General features: G+C 41.3%; 1 protein-coding gene and 1 pseudogene across 4 annotated transcripts in view; both read left to right on the top strand.

Annotated features, from left to right (window-relative positions):
• The window catches only part of NMNAT3 (nicotinamide nucleotide adenylyltransferase 3), a 114,069-nt gene that overhangs the window by 44,108 nt on the left and 55,986 nt on the right, over positions 1-13,975 (top strand). For all 4 annotated transcript variants that reach the window (XM_042955137.1, XM_042955138.1, XM_042955139.1 and 1 more), the window contains exon 2: positions 6,052-6,201. In XM_042955137.1, coding sequence (XP_042811071.1) covers positions 6,093-6,201 — 109 coding nt within the window. In that variant the 5' untranslated portion in view covers positions 6,052-6,092. The remainder of the gene's footprint in view (positions 1-6,051; positions 6,202-13,975) is intronic.
• LOC122229724 lies at positions 11,163-12,795 on the top strand (annotated as a pseudogene).

Genomic DNA, 13,975 nt, shown 5'->3' on the forward strand with positions numbered 1-13,975 from the left:
CACTTCTGTTCATAGATCTTTGGCCAGACCTTAGGCACATGGCCGTACCCTGCTGCAGAGACTGGGGAATGTGTATTTAGCTGGCAGGTTACTAGAGATTCCGTTACTAAAGAGGAAGGCAGAAATGGATATTGGGAGGTTACTGGAAGACTCTGTCCTACTTGGGGCCCTAGTGGTTTGTTCTTCCTGCCAAACTGTAACCTTGAGGACAGGGGCCAGGTTTTGTTTATCCCTGTACCTCTAAGGCACTAGCACGGTCGCTAGTCGGTTGTGATTTTCACGATCTGCTACTTCGCACTCCTCATGGGAGACGCCAGGCACTTCTCACGTTCTACCCCCTTGTCTGCTTCTCTGTTCCAGGGTGGCAAGTCAGCTGTGATCCGGGGCACATTTTTTCTTCATCACCAGATGTTCTTTCCATCAGCAGGACATTAAACTGTTTCTCACTAGCAAGTCTTAACTCCAGGGACAAGTGATGCTCAGAGCTGAGCTGTTGCAGTTGGAGCTAGGTGGAAGATTCTGGCAGTGGTGTGTGGGGACGGCCTTCCTTGGGAGTGCTCTTCTGTGGGAACATCTCCCAGGCCTGGGTGGTCTGCAAGAGATGTCTAACAGGGCAGCGGGTGCTAAAGTGGTCCTAAGGACCACCAGGTTTTGGTCACGGGTGACTGCAGAAATGGTGAACAAGTAGGTTGAAGCGGATGTGGGTACATTCTGCTCTGAACATAAAGAAAGGAAAGAGGAGCTAATGTTTCTGGAGAACCCCCTACGGGCCAGGTCCTGTGCTAGGTGAGTTAACCCGGTAACCCCCATGACGGCCCTAGGGGGTATGTGATTTATCTCCATCTGCCATGGGGCTCACTGAGGCTTAGAGAAGTCGAGTAGGATGCAAGCACAAACCCTCTCCTTACAAGCATGCTGAAAGAATCAGCACTGGTGTGTGGAAGGTTCTAGAACAATGCCTAGGCTTTCACTCAGGAAACCCAGGAGCTGTGACTCCATGCCACCTTCCTGCAGCAATCGAAATTCTTCCCAACTCCTGAGTGGGGGGTTGCAAGAGACCTCGTTCCATTCCTCATGCTCCCTCACATCTTTTGAAAGTTCTCCAAACTTAAGAGCCAGGCTGCCTGCTTTCCTGGGAGTCTCATAATTAGGACAAGTGCTTAATTGGCGTGTGTGTTTGCGCCAAGAGGTGGCTACTGGAGGATCCTCACACTGGCAAGGAAGGCTCGCTTTGCTTTTGTTCCCAGCAGCACCGTGTGCCCATAGCAACAGCGGGTGAATCCAACAAAGTTGAAAAGAAAAAGTGCCCGGAGTTCGCGTGAAGGTTGATTGCCCTGGAGAAGTTGACATCCTCGTGCAGATGGAAATGATTTCCCTCGGTCCTAAAAAAATGCGCTCGTCACCCCCAGAAATACAAACCGCGTCTCTTGTTTTCTTTAAGATGAGGAGTCTGGTCAAGAGGTCTGTGTAATGAAAGATGTTTGTAGAATCCATTTCCATTCTGCCCGAAGCCATCTGCTTTATGTCTATAATAAACAGGGATGTTTTCAGCCACTTTCCTGGGCCAGGTCCTGTTAGAGGCGCTCACCGCAGGGAAAGGTAAATTGACTGCCTCCCAAGCGATGAGCATTAGCACATTACATCTGCAGTGACGGCACTTAACCTTCCTGGCTCGCCTTTCCTTTCTGTGTCTCTGCGACGGCCTGTGACAAATGGGCCGAAGGGTACACACTTAGAATTTGGTGCATGCGGGGCATCGGCCAGCATCCCATTACCGGGTGATTGAAGTGAAATGCAGGCAGCAGGAAAGGCCATCCTGGGGGAAGATGGAGAAATGCCTGCCCTTCCCTAGGTGGAGAGGGCCTGGAAGTTGCCACCCTGGGGCTTCCTGACGCACTATCCTGGGAGCACCTGGGCTCTCTCTGAACTAGAAATGTACGAGTAAGTCGCACCCCTGCTGAAAATCCTTCTGAGGCTCCTCATTGCCCATGGAATAAAATCAAGTCTCCGAGACCCCCTAGGGGCCTGCAGGATCCCTACACCAACTGTGGCCTCAATCTTGAGTCACCCACACAGAGCCGCATGGATGTGCTTTCAGTTCACCACCCCCCCCCCCCCCCAGATGGTGATTTCGGGGCTTGGCAATGCTGGTCCCTCTGCCCGACACACCCTTCAATATCCTTGTCACTGGCTCGATTCCTTTACCTTTCTTGTCCCAGCTGGAAGGTCACTGTAGAGAATCTGCCCCCGCATAGGTGAGTTTGTTCATATCCGATAGCTGCTGTAACAAACTGCCATGGGTTACTAGTTTAAAGTGACACATGTTATTTTCTTATGGTTCTGGAAGTCAGAAGTCTGAAACCACAGTGTCAGCAGGACTGAATTCCTTCTGAAGGCTCTTGGGGACAATTTGTTTTCTTGCCAATTCCAGCTTCTAGAGGCCCCTTAACGCTGCTTGGTTCCCGGCCCCTTCCTCTTTCAAACCAGGATAGCCTCTTCCCTCCTGATTGTCACTTTGGCCCTTCCATCTTTGTGTACCTGACCCCCCTCCTCCTCCTTATTAGGACCCTCATGATAAAATTGGGCCCACCTGGATAATCCAGGCTACCTTCCACATTTCATGACCATTAACTTAATCACATCTGCAAAGTCCTTTGCCTATCCAAGCAGCAGCTGGTGACCTCCGCTTCTCCAGACCAGGAGGATGACCTTGGTGTCAGCGTGCAGGAAGTCGGTATACCCCTGTTGATGGAATCCTGACATTGAACATGGTCCAGCAGGCAGGCGTGTCTTGTTTGATTTCGGGCTGAAGTGGACTGGGGCCTTGACAAGGGGTCTTAAGTGCCTCTTGAAAGCCAGAAAGGTCAGTTTCTATCTGTGAAAGCCCCAGCCCATTGACCACTTGGGACAGAAACAAAGAGATGAGGTAGCTGTCTGAAAAGGATGACCCTTGGTTGGAGACACTCATTCTCTCATTCATTCTACACACTTTCTGAGCGCCTGTGCGCCAAGCACAGTGCAGGAGTTGAGGGGGGACCAAGACGAGTAAGAAACCACCCTGTAGGAGTTCACCTGCTTGGGGGAGAGCAACATGGAAATGAAGCAATGGCAGTTGTGTGGTGGCTGGAAAAAGAAAGTGATAAAATGTGTAATGGGGGGTACATATAGCACGGTGTGGGGGCGGGGAGGGACAATTGGATAAACACTCCCAGGAGAAAACCTTGAAGGCAGGGGTGTTTCAGGTAGTTGGAACAGCATTTGCAGAAGCGAGGAGAAGGGAGGCAGCGTGCTGCATTTGAAGAGCGGGGTGAGATGCTATCTGGGTGACTGTAAAGTGATAGATGGTAATCTGGAGAGGGGACGGGGGCCAGAGGTGGAATCTGGTTGCCTTGTCTCTCCAGTGTAATGATAAACTCCAAGAAGGCCGTGTATGCCTCCTTCTCAACTTGTTAAATCGTTCAGCAGCAATTACTGCTCACTCTGTGGCCCCCCATTAAATGCTTATTAATGAGAAGCCTTTCCGGATAGCAAACGTCTCCTACACTTGCTTTGTCTCACTAGATGTTACCAAATGACAGGGCAGATGGGTCACTTTCATGGCACGCATCTGGCCTCACGTCCGATGAGACCTGCACTCAAATTGGAGCCTGGTTTATTCTCCTGGTGGCCCCTGGAGTGAGGCCATGTCAATGCTATCATTGTATTTCTCCGGGTTTGGGCTTGGCAGGGTGTGTAGTCGAGGCAAGTTAGAGTATACAAGTGACACAGGAGCACTGACCTCACTCCTGAGCCTGGGAACGTGCACTCCCTGCCTCTCCCATCTCAGCGGCGGCTTGGATACTCTAAGTCGCTTTGGAGTAGTGTGGCTCAGTGGGCTGCTGGCAAGGAAAGAAAGACAGACATTAAATGTCATTGATTCTTCTTCCCCAACATCACACTTCATTGCTGTTGATGCCACCATTCAAACAAATGATCTAATTTATCGTTTCTAGGAACTTCTGAAAAAATGGATCAAAACCCCAGGTTACCTGAGATGTTGCAGTTACATGTTTTAACAGCTCTAAAAAGTTAGATTTTGTCAAAATGAAATAGAACTTTGAAAGGCTTCATAATAGTTGTGAACAACAGCCAGACTCCCCAGATACACTCATCACAGGGCTGCTCTTGTGAATAGCTCGGCACATTCTGCAAATAATATCTCATTAAACCATCCAACCTCCCTGGGAGGAAGCAAGCAGCAGTAGCTTACAGACCGCTTTCTTCTCCCGCAGTAGGGGGTGTTCCTGCTGCCTTAAAGGAAGCTTCAAGAAACCATAGCCTGCCTGAGAGTTGGTTGGGTTTTTTTTTGTTTGTTTTTTGTTTTATCTGCTTGCTATAACTCACAATACTTCCAGAACAACTTCTCTGCATTAGGAAGTGCATTAGGCCTTCCTCCCACCAGGACGCAGGACAACCCTGCAGCCAGCCGTTTCCAGTCTTCACTGAGCCCTACTCTGGGCCAGGCACTGGGCTTGAGGCTGGGATCCAGAGATGAAGAAAACACCACTTGTCCTCTTAAATGGGCCTATTGTCTGGCGGGGAGGAAAGACACAAGAGCAGGTTTTCCCTATAGAATGTGGTATATGATCTACTGAAGGTAGGCCATGGATCAGCTGACCCAAGGTAGCTGTCAGAAAAGCCAACATGGCAGCCTTCTACACAGTCAGCTCCAAGGCAGTTGTATCCCTCTGTGCTGTGAACTAGCTAATCCCATTTCCAATTCCCTTTTCCTTTCTGCTTCCCACTAGAGAGGCTGTAAAGCTAAATACTTTTCCAGCCTCTCTGGTAGCTAGAAAGGCCATGTGATCTGGTTCTGGCCAATGAGAAGCAAAAATCTACAGGGTGGTTCTGAGAAAGCTCTTTTGTTTTTGACTAAGAGGAACACTCAGGCCACTGTATCTCTTTGCTCCTTCTTGCCTTGATCCTATTCATGATGGCTGTAGCTACAGCAGCAGTCTTCTAACATGAGGGAAGATCTGAGAGAATTGCTGGTCATTGTTGAGCCCGTGACCTAATGGCAGCTGCCCTCTTTTACTTCTTGTCATGCGAGAAACAAATAACATCTGTTTGTTTAAGCTACTGAAGTTCGGCTTCTGTTGTCTGCTTTCCTTTAACCTCACCCTGGCCCTGAAAGCCCAAGAGTGTAGAGACAAGGGTGGGCAGAACCCTCATACTGCTTTGGCCCTAGATAAAGGACAAGAGGTAAAGTCAGAAAAGATCTGCAGATTAGATAATAGTCCTGTAACAATATTAATTTCCTGATTTTAATCATTACTCTGCAATTACACAAGAAAATGCCTTTGTTCTTTGAAAACACATACTGAAGTATTTAGAGGTAAAGAGGTATTGTGTCTACAACTTACCCCTAAACATTCTAGAAAAAAATATAAGTATACGTGCGTGCCTGCGTGTGCACACGCGCGCGGGTGTGTGTGTGTGTGTAGAAAGAGAGACAGAATGAGTGATAAAGCAAATGTAAGATATTAACATTTAAGGAAACTAGGTAAAGGATATACAGGAAGTCCTTGTTCAAGTGTTACAACTCTGCTTGCATTATCTGAAAGTATTTTTTTAAAAGTTTTTTTTAAACTACCAGTCTACTCTGGGACCTAAGTTTCACTTGGACTACCAAAGATGACATTATGAGGGTCTTACATACCTCCTGTAGATTCCAAGGTGACTCATCAGAGCCCAGGAGGGTATAGAGGTTACAGGAAGAACAAGGTCTCTGCAGTCAGGCTGCCTGGGTTCCAGTCCTGCAGCTGCTAAGGTCCCAGAGCTGGATAGGTGACCACTCACTCAAGGATTTGGTGAGATAAGGGAGATACCCTGACATTGTGTTTAGCCCAGGTCCCGGCCCACGGTAAATCCTCCATAAATGTTGTTATTGTTATTACTGCCCTCCAGTCACCTTTATAAATGAGATGTAATGACCTGTGTATACTTTAGGGACACTGATCTGGACAGCTGTCTGGTGCCAGCTCGCTAACATGAGTTATTGTCCCCATGAAGGCAGGGTGGCCACTGCCGTGGGTGTGGAGGTGCCTGACAAGATGAAGAGTCGAATCCCAGTGGTGCTCCTGGCCTGTGGCTCCTTCAATCCCATCACCAACATGCACCTGCGCTTGTTTGAGGTGGCCAGAGACCACCTACACCAAACAGGTCAGTCGGGGGAGGGGGGGGCAGGGCCAGTGGAAGAGCCAGTGGATTGGGCCTCGTGGGGCTTTGCTGGTGGTTGTCATCATCACCATTAGTAAAACTGCTTAATTTGTGAATTCACAGCATAACTGGTGGCATACATTTCCTCCATCATATTTGGCGAGCTAACACCCCTCAGCCCTGTGACACGTGTACCATTATATCCCTGACCATAAACTTGAACGCTTCTCAGGGCCCACCACCCCCTGCCACCTTGTGTTGCCCATGAAGGCTAAGAAGACACTGGGCACTTTACAGAAACTGTGTCCCAGGCATTCTCCCTGGCGGTGCCAGGAAGCATTTACCTGCACAGCCAGATGAACAGGTAGCATGTGCCTTGCTGCTTTTGTGCATGAGAGCTTTTGCTACTCTTCAGTGGGTAAGTAAACACACTATAATGGGAATTTTGACATTTTCTCCTTTGAATAGATCTTAGACAATTACAAATTAACAGTCTTGCATGTAGAGCATTTCCAATATAGATGGCAAGGCTCTGCCAGAAATATTTAATCAGCTGGGAATATTTAATCTAGAAATGTTTCATCTCTTTGACTTTCCATTTCATTATTAAGAGAGTAAAATGGCATTCAGAATCTGCATAATTATTTCTAAAGAATGTAAGTCATTTATATGTTGATGTCAGATGTATATGAAAGCATTTATACATTTATGTATACTTTATATATTCATATATGTATTTTATATTTTTTTGTTCAAAACTATTTTCCTTTAAGGGCAGTGTCTTTAAGCCAGAATCAATTCCTACTTATTTTTAATGTAGAAGAAAAAGTATTTGAGTAACATGCAAATAATTTCTTCAAAGAAGTTATGTACTGTTCACTTGTTTTAAAGGAAATGTCTTTGTTTATACAACAAATATTTTTAATTCAAAAGCTGAAAGTGGGTATCTACCCTTAGTAAATATTAGAGCTCTTACAAAGGAATAAAAAAAATCCAAACAATCCAGTGTATGTTAGCAGTATACCAAAGAAGAAATATAAGTGACATAAACTTAGGAAAAGATGCTCAACATTGCTAATTATCAGTGAAAATACAAAGAAAAACATGGTAAACAAACACCACTGGGTTATAAGCACCATGAGGGCAGCTACTGTGGCTGCTTGAGCACCACAGAGTTGCCTCCATCCATCACTAGGCTTAGAGTTGGTGCTCAATAAATAGCTTTAGCCTGTGAGATTGGCAAAGATTAAAGACTTACAGAATTCAGTGCTGGCGGGACAGGAAGGGAAACAGACACTCTCATCTATTGATAGTGATAGGATTAATGATAAAACACTCCTGGAGGGCAATTTGCTGTTCTGTGAGAAAAAAATTTAAAGTCTATACTCACCCATGATGAGGACAAAAATCAATCAATTGAAACTGAAACAGAACTCACACAGATGTTAGAATTAGCAGATAACATTAAAACAGTTACTATAATTATGTGCCATATGTTCAGAAGTAGAGACCTGGAAAATATAAAAAGGGCTCAACTCAAACATTAAGAGATGAAAACAGTATGTGAGGTGAAAAATACACTGGAAAGGATGAATAGATTAGATATTGCAGAAGAAAATGTTAGTGAACTTAATGACAGAACAGTAGAAATGATCTAAAATGAAACACAGAGGGGGGAAAAAGGAATTCTAAAAAGAAAGAAAAGAATATAAATGAGATGTGGGGTAACTTAAAGGAATTTTGAAATACTTGTAATTGTAATCCCAGAAGGAAAAAAAGAGGAAGAACAGGAAAGATTATTTGAATAAATAACTGCAAATTTTCCAAATCTGATGAGAACAGATTTTATAAGTAGCTCAACAAATTCCAAACACAAGAAACGTGAAGAAAACAACACCAAGGTGTATGATAGTAAAAATTCTCAAAGCCATTAATAAACAAAAAATCTTACATGCAGTCACAGAAGAACAAAAATAAAGAGGGCAGCAGATTTCCCATTAGTGAATTCAGCAAAAGGGAATTTAGTGGAATAACATCTTTAAAGTACTGAAAGAAAAAAACTGTCAACCTAGGATTCTATATCCAGCAACAATATATCTTTCAGAAACAAAGGCAAAATAAAGACATTTTCAGATATACAAAAGCTGAAAGATTTCAGTCTAACTTTCACTACAAAGTCAAACTTTCACTACAATAAATGCTCAAATCCTTTAGACAGAAGGAAAATGGTGCCAAATTGAAATGTGGGTCTACACAAAGGAATACACGGCACTGATAACCACATGGGCAATTATGTAAGTTTTTCTCTTATTATTTAAATTTCTTTAAAAGATAATTTACTGTTTAAACAAAAATAATAGGAACATATTGTGGGGTTTATAACATACGTAGAAGTAAAATATGTGACACATATATTACATAAAATATATGACAATATCATAAAGAGGGGGAGGGGAAAAATGGAAGAAGACTATTGTAAGGTTCATGTACATGAAGTGGTATAATATTACCTAAAAGTACATTATGATAAGTTAAAGATAGCTAGGTAGTTATTATAAACACTAATACAAGCACTAAAAAAGGCAAAGGTTTAGCTAATAAGCATACAAAGGAGATAAAACAGAATCAGAATATACTCAGTTAATTTAAAAGAAGAAAGGTAAAGAGGAAAGGGTCCAAAGAATAGAGGAGAGAAATAGAGAGCATATAACAAAATGACAGACTTAAATCTAACTGTACCAGTAGTCACATAAAATATAAGTTGACCCTTGAACAACACAGATTTGAATTATGCAGGTCAACTTATATGCAGATGTTTTTCAATGAATACACTACAGTTCCGAAAATGTATTTTCTCTTCCTTATGATTTTAAGATTTTCTTTCCTCTAGCTCACTTTGTTGTAAAAATATGGTATGCAACACATACGTGTTTCTGTTATCAGTAAGGCTTCTGGTCAACAGCAGGCTATTAGTAGTTAAGTCTGGGGTGTGGGAGAGTCAAAAGTTATATGTGGATTTTCAACTGGCACCCCTAAGGGTCCAGTGTAGTCTAACAACTCCTACTAAAGAGCAGGTGCTGTCAGATTGGATAAAATAAGCAACACCCAACTACAGTCATATCATGCCTACGTGAAACACAGTAAATATAAGGACACAGATAGGTTCAAAGTAAAAGAGTGGAAAACTACTCCATGCTAACACTAATTAAAAGAAAGCCGAACAGAGGAAAGAATATTACCAGGCATAAAGAAAATGATCCCATAATTATAGAGACCGGTTCTTTAAGAGGAAATAATTATCCTAATATTTTTTTTTTACTCAGTAACATAGAACTGCAAGAAAAAATGGATAAATTTGCAATTACAGTCAGATATTTCTATTCTCATTAACTGATAAAGTACACAAAAAATAAGGATATAGAAGACTTGAACGTTATTAATGAATTCAACCTAGTTGACATTTATAGAACACTCAGCAGAATACATGTTCCTTTCTAAGACACAGAGAAAATTTACCAAGATAGACATATTTGGGGCCATAAAAGAAGTCTCAATAAACGTAAAAGGAGTGAAATCACACAAAGTTCATTCTGCAACCACAATAGAAGTCACTGAGAAATCACTAACAGATCTCTGGAATATCCCCAAACATGAAAATGAACTAACACACTTCTAAAAACCCAGTGGTCACAAAAGAAATCCAGATGGAAATTAGAAAATATTTTGAACTAGAGATGAAAACAATATATCAAAAATTGGGGGATGTCACTAAAGCAGTACTTGGGGGAAATTTTATAGTGCTAAACACCATATTAGGAAAATAAAAGAAAGGTCTCAAATCAATGATTTTGTCTCCTACTTTAAGAAATTAGGAATAGAGGAGTAAACACAAAGCAAGCATAAGAAAATAAACAAGATCAGAGCAGACATTAATGAAATAGAAAACAGAAACATATTACAGGAAATTAATAAACCAATAACTGTTTCTTTGAGAATATCAAAAAATTGATAAACCTCTAGATAGACTATCAAGGGGGAAAAAAGAAGAAAGACACAAATTACCATTATCAGGAATAAGTTGACATAACTACAGATTCTACTGATATGAAAAAGATAAAGGGATATTATAAAAAACTTTATGCCTATAAATTTGACAACTTAATTGGAATAGACAAATTCCTTGAAAGACACACTATCAAAGCTCATTCAAGAATAGATTTTTATTTTTAAAGAATAGGTAACCTGAATAGCTCTGTATCAGTGAAATTTCATGTGTGGTTTAAAAACCATCCTACAGAGGATTTGGGGAAAACGGCAGACTAGGGAGCACCAGCAATCTGTCTCCACACCTAAACAGCAGTTGCACTGGCAGAATCGGTCTGATGTAACTATTTTGGAACTCAAGTCTGTTGAAGGCTTGCAACTTCTAAGGGAAGACTGGGGCAGGTAAATTGCAGCTAACTTCAATCAGTTTCAGTGCTTAGCACACTAACAGTTGCCCCCACGTGGCAGGCAGTTGCATACATGTTCCTGGAGCAGCCTGCACACAGCCTGAGATAGCCAAGGATGGCAAAAAGGACACTGTCCCCCAGATATCAGGGATCTGTGTTCTGATCCCCTTTTGCACCTCCCCCAACTCCCAGTATTTGTTGCAAGCCTCTCCCCCTCTGGTTGAAGGGATTTCCAGGGGATTTAAAGGGCCAGTGCCTTTTCCCTCTCCCCTTATTTTTCTTTTTCTATTGTAGAATCCAGACATTTAAAAATAACTGCATGTAAGGGGGGGAGGGGCAGAAATTAAAAATTGATCTCACATGCCCAGAGAAAGACTGAGAAAAGACCTTAAGTTTACACCTCAGACTGATCCTCAGGATAGAGACAGCTTAAAACGACTAAAAAGCAAAATAATAAACAATAACAAAAACAAAAACAAACCTTGGGGAAGGAGGAGAATCTGATTTCCAGAGTTACCACATCATTAGATTCAAATGTCCAGTTTTCTACAAAAATGTCACAAGACCTGCAAAGAAGCAGGAAAGTATGGCCCACTCAAAGGGAAAAGATTAATCAACAGAAACTGTCCTTGTAAAAGACCTGAGGGTGGATATACTAGACAATGACTCTAAAGCAACTGTCTTAAAGATGCTCAAAGAACTGAAGGAAGATGTGGAGATAGTCAAGAAACCATGAATGAACAAAATGGAAGTATCAGCAAAGAGACAGAAAACCTGTAAGGAGCTAAAAAGATAATCTGGAGCTGAAAATTATAGTTACTGAAATTAAAAATTCACTAGAAAGATTCAAAGACAGATTTGAACAGGCAGAACAAAGACTCCGCAAACTGAAAGATAGGACAATGGAAATTATCAAGTCTGAGGAAAGAAAAAAAAAAGATTAAAAACCAAATGGAGTATAAGAGACCATTGGACCACCATCAAGTAGACCAACATAGGCATGGTGGGAATCTAAGGAGAAGAGGAATAAAGGAGGAGAGAGAATATTTGAAGAAATAATGGCTGAAAATTTTTCAAATTTGATGAAAGACATAAATAAAAATATCCAAGAAGCTCAATGAGCGCCAAGTAAGGAGAAAGCAAAGAGATGCACACTGAGACACATTATAATCAAATGAGACACATTATAACCAAATTTGCAAAAGGGAGACACAGAGAATCTTGAAGGCAATGAGCAAATCATCACATACAAGGATCCTCAATACGATTTTCCGCAGATTTCTCATCAGACACTGTGGAGACCAGACACAGTGGGCTGATATATTCCGAGTGCTAAAAGAAAATAGGTGTCAGCCAAGAACCCTGTATCTGGCAAAACTGTCCTTCAAAAGTGGGAGAGAAGGTTGGGACCCGTGTTTTGTGGGACAGATCTGATGTGTCCTAACACTGCCTGAAATAGATACTGACAACCTCTGTAAGCAGGTTCAACTCCTGGCAGACATGTGTATCCTTACTGATGAAAATGACAATAAAATTGGGGCCAAGACCAAAAAGGATTGTCACCTGAATGAAAACATAGAGAAAGGATTATTGCATTGAGCTTGTAGGGTTATCTTATTCAACACTGAAAATAAGTTCCTGCTACCACAGAGATCAAATGCAGAAATTACCTTTCCAGGTTGTTTTACCAATACTTGTTATAGTCATCCAGTAAGTAATCCAGGAGAGCTAAAAGAAAACGATGCAGTTGGAGTAAAATGAGCAACACAGAAACATTTAAAGGCTGAATTAGGAATTCCCATGAAAGAGGTTCCCCCAGACGAAGTTAATTATCTAACAGGAATTCACTACAAGTTCCAATCAGATGGTATCTGGGAGCGGGGGCAGGGAGGGGGGGAAGGGACATGAAATTGATTACATTTTGTGAGCAAGAACCTAACTTTGAATCCAGATCCCAGTGAGATTAAGAGCTATTATTATGTGTCAAAGGAATAGTTAAAAGAACTTTTGGACAAGGTAGCCAGTGGTGAAATGAAGAGAACTCCATGGTTTCAAATTATTGTCGAGAATTTCCACTTTAAATAGTGGAATAAACTTAAATCATTTGAATAAGTTTGTTGACCATGAGAAGATACATAGAATGTGAATGTTGAGATGAATGGTTAGTAAAATACTGAAACTTTTCTCTACTTAGTAACCTCAACATGATTTTTTTATTTTTTTGATACATTGTGGTAAACATTGTCAGCACACTAGTGGAGCACTTTGCTCTTTGCCAAATGCTTTATAAATCATTAAATTTTCATCATAGTCCGGGGGGGAAAAGTGAGGGATAAATTAAGACATACCTAGATTAACAAAAGCTGAGGGAGTTTGTTACCATTAGATCTACCTCGCAAGAAATAGGGAGTTCTGTAATAGGGAGTTTGTTTCCTACAGAATTTAGAAGACTGATACATTTGAAGAAAAAAATTCATTTGTCTAAAAGCTAGTATTACTGTAACTTTGGCTTGTAATTCCAAATCATGTTTTCTATATAATTTAAGAGACAAATGCATTTAAAAGAATTATGAGTTTATGTTTTGGGGCACACACTGTATGAAGATGTTAACTGGTGACATCAACAACCAAAAAGGGTGGGGATGGAGGTTTAAAGGAGCAGAGATTTTGTATGCCATTGAAGTTATACTGGTGTAAATGTAAAGTGTTGTAACTTTTGGATGTCAAGTGTAATCCCCATGGTAACGACAAAGAAAATAGTTATAGAATATACCCAAAAGGAAATGAGAAGGAATTTAAACATTCCACTACAAAAAAATCAACTAAACACAAAAGAAGACAGTAATGAAGGAAAAAGGGGGAAAAAACCATAAAGCGTTTAGGAAACAAACAGCGCTATGACAGAAGTTCGTCCTTATCAGGAATTACTTTGACTGTAAATCTTTTAAACTCTCCAATCAAAAGACAGAGATTGGCAGAAGGAAAAAAATCCATGATCCAACCATATACTATATACAAGAGATACTTTATATCCAAAGACAAAAATAGATTGAAAATGAAAGGTTGGAAGAAGATACTTCATGAAAATAATCAAATATAGCAGGAGTGCTTGTACTATTTTCAGACAATATAGACTTTAAAACAAGAAGAGTTACAAGAGACAAAGAAGGACACTGTAGAATTATAAAGAGGACAATCCAACAAGAAGAAAGAACAATTATAAATATTTATGCACCCAAATACAGAAAGCAGCTATTAACAAACATAAAGGAAGAAATTGGTAATTAGGGACTTTAACATCCCACTTATATCAATGGATAGGTCAT

The sequence above is a fragment of the Panthera leo genome, chromosome C2 (genome assembly GCF_018350215.1).
Source record: "Panthera leo isolate Ple1 chromosome C2, P.leo_Ple1_pat1.1, whole genome shotgun sequence".
Lineage (NCBI taxonomy): Eukaryota > Metazoa > Chordata > Mammalia > Carnivora > Felidae > Panthera > Panthera leo.